The sequence below is a fragment of the Papio anubis genome, chromosome 17 (genome assembly GCF_008728515.1).
Source record: "Papio anubis isolate 15944 chromosome 17, Panubis1.0, whole genome shotgun sequence".
Taxonomy (NCBI): Eukaryota; Metazoa; Chordata; class Mammalia; order Primates; family Cercopithecidae; genus Papio; species Papio anubis.
This window is the reverse complement of record NC_044992.1, coordinates 28,097,352-28,115,933: the sequence shown is the minus strand read 5'-3', so window position 1 is coordinate 28,115,933 and position 18,582 is coordinate 28,097,352. Positions and strand designations below refer to the sequence as shown.

The window sequence follows — 18,582 nt, the reverse complement described above, 5'->3', positions numbered from 1 at the left end:
ATATATAATGTCACTGAGCAGTCTAGATTGAGGCCCACCTTCAGGCATGGCTATGTTCAGTTACTGAAGAAATGCCATCAGTACTCAGGATCTCTGACTGATCTTTTTTTTGTCGTTGTTGATGATGGGCAATTGAGCTATTTCCTGCTTTCTGCTACATGAACACTGCTACCTTGAACATTCTTAGTCTTCTAGCGCATATGTGCAAGATTTTCTCTTGGGTGCCTAAGTAGGAGTAGAATTGCTGGCTCAGGAGGTGTGTGAATATTCGAGTAATAAGATAACGCCAAATTGTTTTGAAAGTAGATAGGTCATGTTACTGCCATCAGCAATATATTAGAAATGCCACATCTTCTCCAATTGTCAAATTTTTCTTATTTACGCTTCTCCTTCTCTTAACCTCCTTCTTCTCAATCAAATGTGTATAAAATGGTATCTCTTTGTAATGTGTGTTTCTCTGTTATTGATTAGGTTGAGCATCTCTCCATATACTTACTGGCCGTATATATTTCATCTTTGTGCAGTGTCTATTTTGTCTTTGCCCATTTTTCTAATAAGCTTTGTCTTTTTCTTATTGATTTATAGGAGTAATTTAGAGATTCTAGAATGAAATCCTCTTTTAGTCATAGGTATTAACGATTACCAATGTCTTCTCCAAGCTGGTGGCTTGCATTTTCTCTTTTCTTAAGGTATACTCTCATAAGTAGTCATTTTAAATTTTAATGTAGGCAAAACTATCATTTAAAATGTTGTGGTTTACTGCTCTTTGCGCCTTGCTTAAGAGATCCTTCGATACCCCAGGATTATAAAGATATTTCTTTTAATTTTCTCCTAAAAATTTTAAAGTTTTGCACTCAACATGTAATATGTAAATACACAATCCAGAGGTGGGTGGATAACTTGAGGCCAAGAGACCAGCCTGGCCAACATGGTGAAGCTGTGTCTCTACTAAAATACAAAAATTAGCCAGGGGTGGTGGTATACACCTGTAGACCCAGCTACTCAGGAGACTGAGGCATAAGAATCGCTTGAATCCAGGAGGCGGAGGTTGTAGTGGGTTGAGATCACACCACTGCACTCCAACCTGGGCAACAGTGTGAGACCTTGTCTAAAATAAATAAATAAATAAATAAATAAATAAATAAATAAATAAATAAGTAAGTAAATACACAATTCATCTCAATAGACAGTAATGTAGCATGCTATTTCATTTTATTCCATGTGGATAACCACTTTCCCAGCTGCAATACTGAAAAGTCTCACTTTCACCATGATATGCCATGCCACCCTCAGCATATTACTAAGTACAATTCACCTTTGAACAAACCTGTATGCAGTCGAAAGTCTGTGTATAGCTTTTGACTTTCCAAAAAGTTAACTACTAATAGCCTACTTTTGACCCAAAGCCTTACCAATAATGTAGTCAATTAACACATATTTTGTGTATGTATCATACACTATATTCTTACAAAGTAAGCTAGAGAAAAGAAAATGTTATTAAGAAAGTCATAAGAAAGAGGAAATATATTTTCTATCCATTAGGTGTAAGAGGATCATTTAAAGGTCTTCATACTCAATGTCTTCACGTTGTGTAGGCTGAGGAAGAGAAGGGTTGGTCTTGCTATCTCAGGGTGGCAGAGGTGGAAGAAGATCCCGGCGTAAGGTGGATCCATGCAGTTCAAACCCATGTTGTTCAAGGATCAACTGTATATCTATAGATAACCCTCTTTTTAGAATCTTTATTATGTTTCCTTGACCAAGTCGTCTGTCCCTGCCATTGTAATGTTATACTAAGTATTGACATCTGGTAGGGTAAGCCCTTTAGGTTTTCTTTGAGCGTGTCTTGGCAATTTTTAGTCATTTAATCTTCTATACACATTATAGAATATGCTCAAGTGCCAAAAAAAATTCTTTTGGGATTTTGATTTGCATTTACAGTGCATCTCTAGATAGATTTGGGAAGAAATGGCATATTTATATCAGTAAGTTGTATCCTTGAGCATAGGAAATCTTTCTACTTATTTATATCTTCTTTATTGCCTTTATAGTTTCATAAATTTCTGTGTACACGTTTTGTACACCTTTTATTACACTCATGTCTAGGTTCCTTAATTTTTGTTGTAAAGATATTTTTCTTTAAAGTTACATTTTCTTGTTTATTGCTGATGTGTAGAAATGCAGTTGATTTTTACATAATGAGTTGATATAAGGCCACATTGTTAGGTTTCCTTATTATTTTAAATAATTTGTCCACAGATTATTTACATTTTGTATAAACAAATATGCAGATCATAAAATGTTTTGTCTTTTCCTTTCCAGCCTTTATGCCTTTAATGTCTTTTTTTCTTGTCCTAATGAACTGATGAAGACTTTTAGACAATTCTTAATGCAAATAGTCTTAGTTCAGATTTTAAAGAGAGTATGTCTATGGCTTTCCCATTTAAAGTGAGGTTTGCCCAACATGGAACATGTGTACCTATGTAACAAGCCTGCACATTGTGCACATGTACCCCAGAACTTAAAGTATAATAAAAAATAAAAATAAATTGAGGTTTGCCTTAAGTACTTTGAATATACTATTATCAGCCTAAGGAAGTTTAATGATATTTCTAGTTTACTAAATGTTTTTTCTTTTTTTACATGGATGAATACTGAATTTTATCGAACGCATTTTCTACTTCTGTTGACATGATTATATGTTTTTCCCTTTAATATGTTGATTGGCAAATGATGTTTAATATTTTCTATTAAGCCATTTTTGCATTCTGGGAACCAACTCAGTTGGGTCTTGCAGTATTATCTTTTTTACTCATTTTTATTTAGCTGCTAATTCTTAATTTAGAATTTCTGCATCTAAATCCATGAGTGACAAGGTCTAAGGGTAGTTTTCTCTCTTTGTCTAGTATTTGTATTAAAATTGTGCTGAACTCAGAATGAGTTGGGGATTATTTCTTCTTTTTCAATCCTTTGAAAAAATTTATATGAGATTAGAATGATATGCTTGATATTGTGGTGGAATTTGCCTGTACAATAGTTTGTCTTCCCTTTGTGGGAAGACTCCTAGTTCTTTTTTGAATCAGGAACTGGCTCTGTCACCCAGGCTGAAGTGTAGTGGTGTGATCATGGCTCACTGTAGCTTCAAGTTCTTGGGCTCAAGTGATCCACCTGCCTCAGCCTATCAAGGCGCTAGGATTACAGGCTTGAGCCACTGTGCCTGACATATTTCTGGTTTTTTAATAAAAGGATTGCCTACTCTTTCTGTTTCCTTTGGTGTTAATTTTGGTAAGATATTTTTAAAGAATCCTAAATTCAATAGCTGGCATCTCAATATTAGTCTGACTTATATTTCAGATACTGATTTCAGGCTATTTTTATTTTCTTGTGAGAACAAAGCAGATTGGTTTCAAAAATTTATTTATTTTGTGTAGTGAGTGCTTTTCCTAGGTATCTTATATGTTAATTTTTAAAATATTTATTTCACTAGTTTTTGGGGAATAGGTGGTTTATGGTTACATGAATAAGTTCTTTAGTGGTGACTTCTGAGATTTTCGTGCAGCTATCACCCGAGCAATGTACACTGTACCCAATGTGTAGTCTTTTGTCCCTCATTCCCCTCCCACTCTTCCCCTTGAGTCCCCAAAGTCTGTTGTATCATTCTTAGTCTTTGTGTCCTCACGACCTAGCTCCCACTTATAAGTAAGAATATACGATATTTGGTTTTCCATTCCTGAGTTACTTCACTTAGAATAATGGTCTCCAATCCCATTCAGGTTGCTGCGAATGCCATTATTTCATTCCTTTATATGACTGATAGTATTCCATGGTGTATATATACCACATTTTCTTTATCCACTTGATGGTTGATGGGCATTTAGGCCTGTTCCATATTTTTGGAATTGGAAATTGTGCTGCTATAAATGTGTGTATAAAAGTCTTTTTCGTATAATGACTTATCTTCCTCTGGGTAGATACCCAGCAGTGGGACTGCTGGAGCAAATGGTAGTTTTACTTTTAATTCCTTAATGAACCTCCATACTTTTTTCCATAGTGGTTGTAATAGCTTACATTCACACTAGCAGTATAAAAGAATTCCCTTTTCAGTGCACACATGCCAACATCTATTATTTTTTGACTTTTAATTACGGCCATTCTTGCAGGTGTAAGATAGTCTCATTGTGGTCTTAATTTTTATTTCCCTGATCATTAGTGATGTTGAGCATATTTTCATGTTTGTTGGCCATTTGTATATCTTCTTTTGAGAATTGTCTATTCATATCCTTTGCCCACTTTTTGATGGGATTCTTTGTCTTTTTCTTGTTGATTTTTTTGAGTTCCTCATAGATTCTGGATATCAGTCATTTGTCAGATGCATAGGTTGCAAATATTTTCTCCCATTCTGTGGATTGTCTTTTTACCCTGCTATTTCTTTTGCTGTGCAGAAGACTTTTAGTTTAATTATGTCTCATCTATTTATTTTTGTTTTTGTTATATTTGCTTTTGGGTTCTCGGTCATGAACTCTTTGCCTATGACTAGAATTGTTTTTCTGATGTTATCTTCTAGAATTTTTATGGTTTCAGGTCTTAGATTTAAGTATTTGATTCATGTTGAGTTGGTTTTTGTGTAAGGTGAGAGATGAGGATCTGGTTTCATTCTTCTACATGTGGCTTGCCAATTATCCCAGCACCATTTTTTGCATGGGGAGTCATTTCGCCACTTTGTTTTTGCTTGCTTTGTTGAAGATCCAATTGAACTGCAAGCATTAGGCTTTCTTTCAGAGTTCTCTATTCTATTTCATTGGTCTACATGTCTATTTTTATACCAGAACCATGCTGTTATGGTAACTATAACTTTGTAGTATAGTTTGAAATCAGGTAATGTGATGCCTCCAGATTTGTTCTTTTTGCTTAGTCTTGCTTTTGCTATGTGCACTCTTTTTTGGTGCCATATAAATTTTAGGATTGTTTTTTCTAGTTCTGTGAATGATTATGGTATTTTGATGGGAATTGCATTGATGTAGATTGCTTTTGTCAGTATGGTCATTTTCACAATATTGATTCTACCTATCCATGAGCATGGGATATGTTTCCATTTGTTTGTTTCATCTATGATTTCTTTTAGCACTGTTTTGTAGTTTTCCTTTTAGAGATCTTTCACCTCCTTGGCTAGGTATATTGCTAAGTATTTTATTTTATTTTGCAGCTGTTGTAGTAGGGATTGAGTTTTTGATTTGATTCTCAGCTTGATCACTGTTGCTGTATAGCAGTGCTAATTTGTGTACATTGGTTTTGTATCTTGAAACTTAATTGAATTCATTTATCAGATCTAGGAGCTTTTTGGATGAGTCTTTAGGGTTTTCTAGGTATACAATCATTTTTCTGTCAAAAATGACATAGGAATTTTGATAGGGTTTTCATTGAATCTGTAGTTTACTTTGGGTAGTTTGGGCATTTTAACAATATGATTTTTTCAATCCATGAACACAAGCTATCTTTCCATTTATTTGTGTCTTTTCCAATTTCCTTCATCAGCATTTTATAGATATCAGCATAGAGATCTTTCGTCTCCTTGATAACATTTATTATCAAGTATTTTTTGTAGCTATTATAACTGGGAGTATTTTCTTGATTTCTTTTTAGGATAATTTTTTGTTAGGGTATGGAAATGCTACTGATTTTTGTATTCTGAAAATTTACTGAATTCTTTTATTTGTTCTGATTATTTTTTTGGTGGCATCTTTAAGGTTTTCTATATATAAGTTCACATTGTGGACAAACTGTGACAATTTAATTTCTTATTTTCCAATTTGGATCCTTTTTATTTCTTTTTCTTCCCTAATTGCCCTGGCTAGGACTTCCATATTGAATAGAAGTGGTGAAATGGGCATCCTTGTTTTGTTCCTGATCTTAGATGAAAAGCTTTCAACATTTCACCACTGGGTATGAAGGTATCTGTAGGTTTTTTATATATGGTCTTTGCTGTGTTGAGGTGCATTCCTTCTACATCTAATTGGTTGAGAGGTTTTTTAAAATTACAGAATGCTGAATTTTGTCAAATGCTTTTTCTGTATCCATTAATATGAACATACAGTTTTTGCCCTTCATTTTATTAATGTGGTATATCACATTTATTGATTTTCACATGTTATACCATGCTTGCATCCCAAGGATAAATCCCACTTATTATGGTGAATGATCTTTTCCTTTTCTTTTCTTTTTCTTTTTCTTTCTTTCTTTCTTTCTTTTTTTCTTTCTTTTTTTTTTTTTTTTTTTGAGACATGGTTTTGCTCTTGTTATCCAGGTTGCAGTGCAATGGCACTATCTTGGTACCCTGCAACCTCCACCTCCTGGGCTCAAGCGATTCTCTTACTTCAGCCTCCTGAGTAGCTGGGATTACAGGCGCCTGCCACCATCTCTGGCTAATTTTATGTATTTTTAGTAGAGACGGGGTTTCACCATGTTGGCCAGGCTGGTCTTGAACCCCTGACCTCAGGTGATCCACCCGCCTCGGCCTCCCAAAGTACTGGGATTACAGGTGTGAGCCACTGCACCCAGCTGAATGATCCTTTATTTTTTATTTTTATTTTTTATTATACTTTAAGTTCTAGGGTACATGTGCACAATGTGCAGGTTTGTTACATATGTATACATGTGCCATGTTGGTGTGCTGCACCCATCAACTCGTCAGCACCCATCAACTCGTCATTTATATCAATTATAACTCCCAATGCCATCCCTCCAGCCTCCCCTCTCCCCATAATAGCCACCGGTGTGTGATGTTCCCCTTCCCATGTCCAAGTGATCTCATTGTTCAATTCCTTCCTATAAGTGAGAACATGCAGTGCTTGGTTTTCTGTTCTTGCCAAAGTTTGCTGAGAATGATGGTTTCCAGCTGCACCCACGTCCCTACAAAGGACACGAACTCATCCTTTTTTATGGCTGCATAGTATTCCATGGTGTATATGTGCCACATTTTCTTAATCCAGTCTGTCACTGATGGACATTTGGGTTGATTCCAAGTCTTTGCTGTTGTGAATAGTGCCGCAATAAACATACGTGTGCATGTGTCTTTATAGCAGCATGATTTACAATCCTTTGTGTATCTACCCAGTAATGCGATGGCTGGGTCATATGGTATTTCTAGTTCTAGATCCTTGAGGAATTGCCATACTGTTTTCCACAATGACTGAACTAGTTTACAATCCCATCAACAGTGTAAAAGTGTTCCTATTTCTCCACATCCTCTCCAGCATCTGTTGTTTCCTGACTTTTTAATGATTGCCATTCTAACTGCTGTGAGATGGTATCTCATTGTGGTTTTGATTTGCATTTCTCTGATGGCCAGTGATGACAAACATTTTTTCATGTGTCTGTTGGCTGTATGAATGTCTTCTTTTGAGAAATGTCTGTTCATATCCTTTGCCCACTTTTTGATGGGGTTGTTTGTTTTTTTCTTGTAAATTTGTTTGGGTTCTTTGTAGGTTCTGGATATTAGCCCTTTCTCAGATGAGTAGATTGCAAAAATTTTCTCCCATTCTGTAGGTTGCCTGTTCACTCTGATGGTAGTTTCTTTTGCTGTGCAGAAGCTTTTTAGTTTAATTAGATCCCATTTGTCAATTTTGGCTTTTGTTGCCATTGCTTTTGGTGTTTTAGACATGAAGTCCTTGCCCATGCCTATGTCCTGAATGGTATTACCTAGGTTTTCTTCTAAGGTTTTTGATGGTATTAGGTCTAACATTTAAGTCTCTAATCCATCTTGAATTAATTTTTATATAAGGAGTAAGGAAAGTATCCAGTTTCAGCTTTCTGCTTATGGCTAGCCAATTTTCCCAGCACCATTTATTAAATAGGGAATCCTCTCCCCATTTCTTGTTTTTGTCAGGTGTGTCAAAGATCAGATGGCTATAGATGTGTGGTATTATTTCTGAGGGCTCTGTTGTGTTCCATTGGTCTATATCTCTGTTTTGGTACCAGTACCATGCGGTTTTGGTTACTGTAGCCTTGTAATATAGTTTGAAGTCAGGTAGCGTGATGTGTCCAGCTTTGTTCTTTTGACTTAGGATTATCTTGGCAATGCGGGGTCTTTTTTGGTTCCATATGAACGTTAAAGCAGTTTTTTTCCGATTCTGTGAAGAAAGTCATTGGTAGCTTAATGGGGATGGTATTGAATCTATAAATTACCTTGGGCAGTATGGCCTTTTTCACGATATTGATTCTTCCTATCCATGAGCATGGTATGTTCTTCCATTTGTTTGTGTCCTCTTTTATTTCACTGAGCAGTGGTTTGTAGTTCTCCTTGAAGAGGTCCTTTACATCCCTTGTAAGTTGGATTCCTAGGTATTTTATTCTCTTTGAAGCAACTGTGAATGAAAGTTCATTCATGATTTGGCTCTCTGTTTGTCTGTTACTGGTGTATAAGAATGCTTGTGATTTTTGCACATTAATTTTGTATCCTGAGACTTTGCTGAAGTTGCTTATCAGTTTAAGGAGATTTGGGACTGAGATGATGGGTTTTTCTAAATATACAATCATGTCATCTGCAAACAGGGACAATTTGACTTCTTCTTTTCCTAACTGAATACCCTTGGTTTCTTTCTCTTGCCTGATTGCCCTGGCCAGAACATTCAACACTATGTTGAATAGGAGTGGTGAGAGAGGGCATCCCTGTCTTGTGCCAGTTTTCAAAGGGAATGCTTCCAGTTTTTGCCCATTCAGTATGATATTGGCTGTGGGTTTGTCATAAATAGCTCTTATTATTTTGAGATATGTTCCATCAATACCGAATTTATTGAGAGTTTTTAGCATGAAGGGCTGTTGAATTTTGTCAAAGGCCTTTTCTGCATCTATTGAGATAATCATGTGGTTTTTGTCTTTGGTTCTGTTTATAGGCTGGATTATGTTTATTGATTTGCATATGTTGAACCAGCCTTGCATCCCAGGGATGAAGCCCACTTGATCATGGTGGATACGCTTTTTGATGTGCTGCTGGATTCAGTTTGCCAGTATTTTATTGAGGATTTTTGCATCGATGTTCATCAGGGATATTTGGTCTAAAATTCTCTTTTTTTGTTGTGCCTCTGCCAGGTTTTGGTATCAGGATGATGTTGGCCTCATAAAATGAGTTAGGGAGGATTCCCTCTTTTTCTATTGATTGGAATAGTTTCAGAAGGAATGATACCAGCTCCTCCTTGTACCTCTGGTAGAATTCGGCTGTGAATCCATTTGGTCCTGGACTTTTTTTGGTTGGTAGGCTATTAATTATTGCCTCAGTTTCAGAGCCTGCTATTGGTCTATTCAGGGATTCAACTTCTTCCTGGTTTAGTCTTGGGAGAGTGTAAGTGTTCAGGAAATTATCCATTTCTTCTAGGTTTTCTAGTTTATTTGCGTAGAGGTGTTTACAGTATTCTCTGATGGTAGTTTGTATTTCTGTGGGGTCGGTGGTGATATCCCCTTTATCATTTTTTATTGCATCTATTTGATTCTTCTCCCTTTTCTTCTTTATTAGTCTTGCTAGCAGTCTATCAATTTTGTTGATCTTTTCAAAATACCAACTCCTTGATTCATTGATTTTTTGGAGGGTTTTTTGTGTCTCTATCTCCTTCAGTTCTGCTCTGATCTTAGTTATTTCTTGCCTTCTGCTAGCTTTTGAATGTGTTTGCTCTTGCTACTCTAGTTCTTTTAATTGTGATGTTAGGGTGTCAATTTTAGATCTTTCCAGCTTTCTCTCATGTGCATTTAGTGCTATACATTTCCCTCTATACACCGTTTTAAATGTGTCCCAGAGATTCTGGTATGTTGTATCTTTGTTCTCATTGGTTTCAAAGAACATCTTTATCTCTGCCTTCATTTTGTTATGTACCCAGTAGTCATTCAGGAGCAGGTTGTTCAGTTTCCATGTAGTTGAGGTTTTTATTGAGTTTCTTAGTCCTGAGTTCTAGTTTGATTGCACTGTGGTCTGAGAGACAGTTTGTTATAATTTCTGTTCTTTTACATTTGCTGAGGAGTGCTTTACTTCCAACCATGTGGTCAATTTTGGAATAAGTGTGATGTGGTGCTGAGAAGAATGTATATTCTGTTGATTTGGGGTGGAGAGTTCTGTAGATGTCTATTAGGTCCGCTTGGTGCAGAGTTGAGTTCAATTCCTGGATATCCTTGTTAACTTTCTGTCTCGTTGATCTGTCTAATGTTGACAGTGGGGTGTTGAAGTCTTCCATTATTATTGTGTGGGAGTCTAAGTCTCTTTGTAGGTCTCTAAGGACTTGCTTTATGAATCTGGGTGCTCCTGTATTGGGTGCATATATATTTAGGATAGTTATATCTTCTTGTTGAATTGATCCCTTTACCATTATGTAATGACCTTCTTTCTCTCTTTTGATCTTTGTTGGTTTAAAGTCTGTTTTATCAGAGACTAGAATTGCAACCCCTGCTTTTTTTGTTCTCCATTTGCTTGGTAGATCTTCCTCCATCCCTTTATTTTGAGCCTATGTGTGTCTCTGCATGTGAGATGGGTCTCCTGAATACAGCAGACTGATGGGTCTTGACTATCCAATTTGCCAGTCTGTGTCTTTTAATTGGAGCATTTAGTCCATTTACATTTAAGGTTAATATTATTATGTGTGAACTTGATCCTGTCATTGTGATATTAGCTGGTTATTTTGCTCGTTAGTTGATGCAGTTTTTTCCTAGCATCGATGGTCTTTACATTTTGGCATGTTTTTGCAATGGCTGGTACTGGTTGTTCCTTTCCATGTTTAGTGCTTCCTTCAGGGTCTCTTGTAGGGCAGGCCTGGTGGTGACAAAATCTCTAAGCACTTGTTTGTCTGTAAGGATTTTATTTCTCCTTCACTTATGAAACTTAGTTTGGCTGGATATGAAATTCTGGGTTGAAAATTCTTTCCTTTAAGAATGTTGAAAATAGGCCCCCACTCTCTTCTGGCTTGGAGAGTTTCTGCTGAGAGATCTGCTGTTAGTCTGATGGGCTTCCCTTTGTGGGTAACCCGACCTTTCTCTCTGGCTGCCCTTAACATTTTTTCCTTCATTTCAACTTTGGCCTGACAATTATGTGTCTTGGAGTTGCTGTTCTCGAGGAGTATCTTTGTGGCATTCTCTGTATTTCCTGAATTTGAATGTTGGCCTGCCTTACTAGGTTGGGGAAGTTCTCCTGGATGATATCCTGAAGAGTGTTTTGCAACTTGGTTCCATTTTCCCCCTCACTTTCAGGCACCCCAATCAGACATAGATTTGGTCTTTTCACATAATCCCATATTTCTTGGAGGCTTTGTTCTTTTCTTTTTCCTCTTTTTTCTCTAGACTTCTCTTCTCACTTCATTTCGTTCATTTGATCTTCAATCATTGATACTCTTTCTTCCAGTTGATCAAGTCGGTTACTGAAGCTTGTGCATTTGTCATGTATTTCTCGTGTCATGGTTTTTTATCTCTGTCAGTTCGTTTATGGCCTTCTCTGCATTGACTATTATAGTTATCCGTTCTTCCATTTTTTTTCCCAAGATTTTTAGTTTCTTTACACTGGTTACATAGTTCCTCCTTTAGCTCTGAGAAGCTTGATTGACCGAAGCCTTCTTCTCTCAACTCGTCAAAGTCATTCTCCATCCAGCTTTGATCCATTGCTGGCGATGAGCTGCATTCCTTTGGAAGGGGAGATGCGCTCTGATTTTTTGAATTTCCAGCTTTTCTGCACTGCTTTTTTCCCATCTTTGTGGTTTTATCTACTTTTGGTCTTTGATGACAGTGATGAACTGATGGGGTTTTGGTGTGGGTGTCCTTTCTGTTTGTTAGTTTTCCTTCTAACAGTCAGGACCCTCAGCTGTAGGTCTGTTGGAGATTGCTTGAGGTCAACTCCATACTCTGTTTGTCTGGTTATCAGCAGCGGAGGCGGCAGAAGATAGAATATTGCTGAACAGCGAGTGTTGCTGTCTGATTCTTGCTCTGGAAGCTTTGTCTCAGGGATGTACCCCGCCATGTGAGGTGTGAGGTGTCTGTCTGCACCTAGTGGGGGATGTCTCCCAGTTAGGCTACTCAGGGGTCAGGGACCCACTTGAGCAGGCAGTCTGTCGGTTCTCAGATCTCATCCTCCATGCTGGAAGATCCACTGCTCTCCTCAAAGCTGTCAGACAGGGTCATTTACCTCTGCTGAAGTTTCTGCTGCTGTTTGTTTAACTATGCCCTGTCCCCAGAGATGGAGTCTACAGAGACAGGCAGGCCCCCTTGAGCTGCGGTGGGCTCCACCCAGTTTGAGCTTCCTGGCAGCTTTGCTTACCTACTTAAGCCTCAGCAATGGTGGGCGCCCCTCCCCCAGCCTTGCTGCCGCCTTGCAGTTAGATCTCAGGCTGCTGTGCTAGCAATGAGGGAGGCTCTGTGGGCATGGGACCCGCCCATCCAGGTGTGGGATATAATCTCCTGGTGTGCCGTTTGCTAAGACCCTTGGTAAAGTGCAGTATTAGGGTGGGAGTTACCTGATTTTCCAGGTGTTGTGTGTCTCAGTTTCCCTTGGCTAGCAAAAGGGATTCCCTTCCCCCTTGCACTTCCCAGGTGAGGCGATGGCTCGCCCTGCTTCAGCTCTCACTGGTCGGGCTGCACCAGCTGACCACTACCGATTGTCCGGCACTCCCCATTGAGATGAACCTGGTACCTCTGTTGAAAATGCAGAAATCACCTGTCCTCTGTGTCACTCGCGCTGGGGGCTGGAGGCTGGAGCTGCTCCTATTCGGCCACCTTGCTCCGGGATCCTGAATGATCCTTTTAATGTGCTGTTGTATTTGGTTTGCTAGTATTTTGTTGAGAATTTTTGCATCTAGTTTCATCAATGACATTGGCCTGTAATTTTCTTTTTTATGTGGTGTCCTTGCCTGACTTCGTGATCAGGGTAACATTAACCTCATAAAATGAGTTTGGAAGTATTTCCTCCTCTTCAATTTTTTGGAAGAGTTTGAGAAGGATTGGTATACTCTTGTATTTGTGAGCGATATCTTTAATCAACTTTGAAAAAACTATAATTGTTTATCTCTTCAAATATTGCTTATCTTAGTTTTCTCTCCTTTCTCTTTGTGGGACTCATATTATAAATTTACTACAATTTTGACAGTTTCTGACATGTCTCTTATCTTCTGTTTTTACCTTTTTTTTTTGTCATTGAGTTTGAGTTCGGACTTTTGCTACCATCCTGTCTTCCTATTGATTAGTCCTGTTTTCTGCTATGCTCTGTCTGCTGTTAAACATTATCAAACAAGTTCTTAATACCACATACTGTGTTTTTCAGTTAAGGAATGTCCACACAATTTTTATCCATCAATTTTAGTTTTTCTAAGCCTGTAAGAGAATAAGGACATCTTCATCTTTTCATCTTTTTATTATTTTTTTGTTTTTAAATATATTACAGTTATTTTAAAGTCTCTTTTTTTTTTTTTTTTTTTTTTTTGAGACGGAGTCTCGCTCTGCCGCCCAGGCTGGAGTGCAGTGGCCGGATCTCAGCTCACTGCAAGCTCCGCCTCCTGGGTTCACGCCATTCTCCTGCCTCAGCCTCCAGAGTAGCTGGGACTACAGGCGCCCGCCACTGCGCCCGGCTAGTTTTTTTTTTTTGTATTTTTTAGTAGAGACGGGGTTTCACCGTGTTAGCCAGGATGGTCTCGATCAAAGTCTCTTTTTGATAACGACAATATCTGAAGCACTTGTCAGTCTTTTTCTCTGATCTGGTTTTTCTCCTATTTTCTAGTAATTCATTCTGATTTTTATTGTCTTTCAATTTTTCATTGTATCATGGATTACAAATTGTAGAGACTTTGATAGATATTACATTTCTCCAAAAACGGCTATATTTACTTCTGGCAGGTTGATAGAGTACCACCCATTGCTTTTATTCCTTTGAAGATTTTTTAAATGCTTTTCTAGGTATAACAGTTTTTAATTTTGCCCTTACTACCAGATCATGGCTTTTCTAGTGCCGTAATGTCTCTGGTGTTTACCAAGATCCCTCCATTCTTTTGGGACTGGAATTTTTGTCTGTGGTTCCTGAGCATCATGAGGCTGAAGAAACTTACATTCAGCTCTTTAGTCTCCCAGTTGATATTTTCTTCTGTGTTTCCAGCATCTCACCTGTATTAGCCAATGAGTTCAGGGAGATTAGTGCATAGACTTTGGCTTCTCTGCAGTTTCATTTTCTCTGAGATTTTACTTCTCATATTCCAGCTCTTCTTACTTCTTTTCCTCAGAAATAATAAGACTGATTATTTCCCCTTGGACTTTATTTACCCATGCCATGATATGGAAAATCTACTTAGGGAAAAAGCAGGAGTGAATGTGAAGCTACTTCCTGTGTTTCACATCTATTAAAGACTGTGGCACTTCAAATCCTGCTTTTATTTGCGCTTTCTAGTTCTTTAAATTATTGTTTGATCTATTTTATACAACATTTGCCGTGTTTTTGATGGTCTTTTACAAGCTACTTTGCCATGGCTTAAACGGGAAGTTCCTACTGTTTTATAATTTATTATCATTGTTTCCTTATTTAGGGCTATCAGGAAGGATAACATACACTCCAGAAAACCTTAGCAGAAAACTGTTCTTACAACATGAAGGACTTCAGCAATTAATATATGAAGAAATGGGCTCTGTCAGTAAGGGCTCACTAATTTTCTCTAGGAGCTGGTCTTTGGATCTGGGCTTGCAAGAGAACCACAAAGTCCTCTGTGATGCTCTTCTGATTTCTCAGGACAATCCTCCAGTTCTATACACCTTCCACATGGTACAGGATGAGGAGTTTAAAGGCTATTCTACACAAACTGCCCAAACCTTAAAGCAGAAGCTGGGACAAATTGGTGGTTACACAAAAAAAGTGTGTGTCATGACAAAGATCTTCTACTTGAGCCGTGAAGGCAAGACAAGCTGCCAGTATGATTTAAGGTTGCAAGTAATTTACCCTGAATCCTACTATTTTACAAGCACTCAAACAAGGAAAGACTTGCTGAAAGCCCTTTTTAAAGCCTTAAAGAGACTTGAGTCTGTGAGAGACCAGTTTGCCTTTGCCAGTGTCTCCCAGATCATCAGTATAGATTGCTTTCAGAAGAATGATAAAAAGATGTTTAAATATTGTTGAATGCTCACCTGATGGAAGATGGACTGGGCTACTGAGATATTTTTCATTATATATTTGATAACATTCTCTGATTCTGTGAAAATAGTCTTTGAAAACTTTGCAAGTTAAGCAACTTGATGTGATGTTGGAAAATTGGGTTTAGCCTATCTTCACTTCTCAGATATTGTTTGAGGGATATTAGGAAAATTAATTTGTTAACTAGTCTGTGCACAGTATTACTCTGTCTGTAGTTCCTGAATAAATTTTCTTCCATGCTTGAAGTGGGAAAAATTGCAACACTTTTATTCTTAATGATGACAGTGAAAATCTCCTAGCATATGTCTAGAAAACAATGATAACTTACAAAAGATTATCCTTGATGAAACTCAGAATTTCCACAGTGGGAATGAATAAGAAGGCAAAACTCATTTCCTCAAAACAAAAACTCCAGGAATTCTCTGGATCTTCTTGAGCTACCTTCACACTATTTTCTTGGAAGGATTGTGGATTTTCTAATTGGTCAGCTAGCACCTTTAAAGAACTCACAAGAATGGTTACTTGATTTTTCTACAAGCAGTTCTGAATAAAGAAGGTAAGTTGACAAAATGTGGAAAAATCCTCTCCTAACTAAGATTTGAAGGAAAGCAACCAAAGTATAAGTAGAAACTCTTTTAGACAATGAGAGTTCACATCAACAAGAGGAAGGAGCACCAGGGTTTGGCATTTCCCACTCATCTAAGATGAGCTAAGGGACCGAGACGAAGCTCAGTGGAGTGGGATACACCCTTGACTGGCTGTTCTGAATTCATGCCTAGGATGTTCAGTGGGATCTTGGAACAGAGACGTTCAGTGGGATCTTGGAACAGAGAATAGAGCCTAAATTACCCATCAGGGCCTCTGCCTTCTCCACCACTGTGCCCAATGCCAGACAAAGTGGATCAATGAATTCAGCATTCTGAGAAAAGTTTTACTAACACATATTTTGCCAAACCGAGATGATGTTTGACTATAAAGGAAACAGGCAGACATTCTTATCAAAGGATATAGGGAACATAGTTCTCTTCTACCTTCTTGAAAACTATGCTGCAATGAAATCCAGCCAATGAAGAGAATCAAAACGAAGAACTTAAAACGAGAGCATACTTGCACTCCTGGAGTCTCTCTCCAGCCCTGAACTGTGGCCAGCACAGTGTGTCAGTCTGTACCAGCTGCTGGTATGGGTGACCTGGGCACAGGCAAGACCATCATCATCACACACTGTGTGCACCAGAACTCCTCCTGGCATCTCCAAGCCAGTTCACCATTGTGTGAATTGTGCACTGAAGGAGCTCCACTGGGACTCAGAGGCCTTGGCGCACCTGCAGCTGTGGAACATTGCAATAAGGAAAGATTGGGGAAATGACAAGAACCTGTTGTCTGGAATTTATAGGTGCATTGATTGTCTTCAGTATCACCAGGCCAGCCCCATTTGAAGCACAGTCAAAGTGGAAAAATGATTTGGACTAAATGTTAACTCATGGCAGATCAGTTTCTGTGGTTCTGTTGGCCAAGAAATGTGACCGTGGGAGGGTGAATGCAGAAACAGTAGCCTCAAGATAGGCCAGATCTACATGGAACATAGTTTTGTAGGATGAGTTGAAACATCAGCAAAGGAAAATGTGAACTTGATGAAGCCTCCAGGTGCCTGGATGCCAAATAGACAAATACAGAATCTAAGAAAACACAGTTAAGAACCGTTGGCCCCGTTCCTATTTGGCATCATTGTAAGAAATCTGAGGTAGTGATAGTGGATGTATTTAGAGAGTGAAGCATAAGCTGACCTAAACAGCCTAGAAAATGTTTTACTATGAGAGTAAGAAGGAAGAACACAAGTGGATATATGAGGAGTCCTTGCAGGCTGGCCCATCAGTAAGTTTTTCATTTGTATGTCATTAGTCAAGAAAGTAGATCTGAAATTTTGGGGAGTCTTTAGTATAATCTTGGGGGAGTTGTAAAGTGGGTTAAAAGTCTGAATTATACATACATCAAGGTGGCAGGTCTGGCAGTCATATCGTTGAAGGGTATGGCTAATACATTAATAATGTATGTGTAGGTTAGCGTATGTGTGTATAACCAAGGGCAAGGGGTGGTCATGGTCAGAGACATAAGACAAGAGGTCGGCAGGGGGGAAGCTTGAGGGAGTGGTAGGGGAGGGCACTGGGGAGTGAGTGGGTCAAGGAGTTGACTAATAGGAAACAACTACCTCCAGGAGAAGGCAATAATCTCCATTAATTATTATTATTATTTTCAGGGACAATGTCTTGCTCTGTCGGCTGGGCTGGATTGCAGTGGTGTGATTATAGCTTACTGCAGCACTGAACTCCTGGGCTCAAAAGATTCTCTCACCTAAGCCTCCTGAGTAGCTAGGACTACAGACACATACCAACTCATCTGACTAATTTTTAAAATTTTTGTAGAGATAGGGTTTCACTATGTTGCTCAGGCCAGTCTCAACTTCTGGGATTAAGCAATCTTCCTATCTTGGCCTCCCAGAGGGCTCAAATAGGCAAAATTGAGCCATTAAATGGAGAAGCAGTAAGGATAATTATCCCTTTTCATAATGAGGTTCTATATAACAAGTCTTAATCCTTGAAGGGCCTATTCTAACTTAAATTGTGCCATATTAACTATTTTAAAGAGGGATTTATAGGGTTCCATTTTATCAAGCCATTTTTTAAGTCCCAAAATTTTAACTTTAATTTATTATTTGTTATGTCAGAGTCTGTGTCCAATATGAGATACTTTAAAGCAATGGGTACAAAACTATGGGAAATTCAACCAAGGCAGTAAAGTGAGGGATATTCATTTTTTTTTTTTTTACTTAGTTACCTTTTTAAGATTAGAGGGGGTACAATATTTAAATTTAGTGAGAACCCCAAGTATAATATATATTTTTTTGAGAAGGAGTTTCGCTCTTGTTGCCCGGGCTGGAGTGCAATGGTGCTATCTCAGCTCACGACAATCTCCGCTTCCCAGGTTCAAGCGACTCTCCTGCCTCAGCCTCCCTAGTAGCTGGGATTACAGGCACCTGCCACCATGCCTGGCTAATTTTTGTATTTTTAGTAGAGACAGGGTTTCACCATGTTGGCCAGGCTGGTTTTGAACTCCTGACCTCAGGTGATCCACTCGCCTTGGCCTCCCAAAGTACTGGGCCCCAAGTATAATTTGAGCCCCAGTATTGATTGAGTCCATGAAGTATATCAGTTTGTATATTTTAGCAAATACTAAAATTAATTTTAGATCTTATGTTGTAGAGACAAAAAACCCAATCAGTGTCCTATTTATCTTTTTGTAATATAAATTCTTTGGTATATACATTCTGGATTTATAATTGGGCCAAATTATGGACCTTTGTTTTAATTTAGTTATATATGTTATATCCGTATCTATATGTACATATACGATCTATTCCTTATGTCTATATTAAAATATTATATTGATGGCCTGACCAAAGTGTC

At 38.2% G+C, this 18,582-nt stretch overlaps 1 protein-coding gene across 3 annotated transcripts in view; it reads left to right on the top strand.

Annotated features, from left to right (window-relative positions):
- Positions 1–16,197, top strand: part of SLFN12 (schlafen family member 12) — a 36,122-nt gene extending 19,925 nt beyond the window's left edge. For all 3 annotated transcript variants that reach the window (XM_009190124.4, XM_031657473.1, XM_003912623.5), the window contains one exon: positions 14,523–16,197. In XM_009190124.4, coding sequence (XP_009188388.3) covers positions 14,523–15,106 — 584 coding nt within the window. In that variant the 3' untranslated portion in view covers positions 15,107–16,197. The remainder of the gene's footprint in view (positions 1–14,522) is intronic.
- The last annotated feature ends 2,385 nt before the right edge of the window (positions 16,198–18,582 follow it).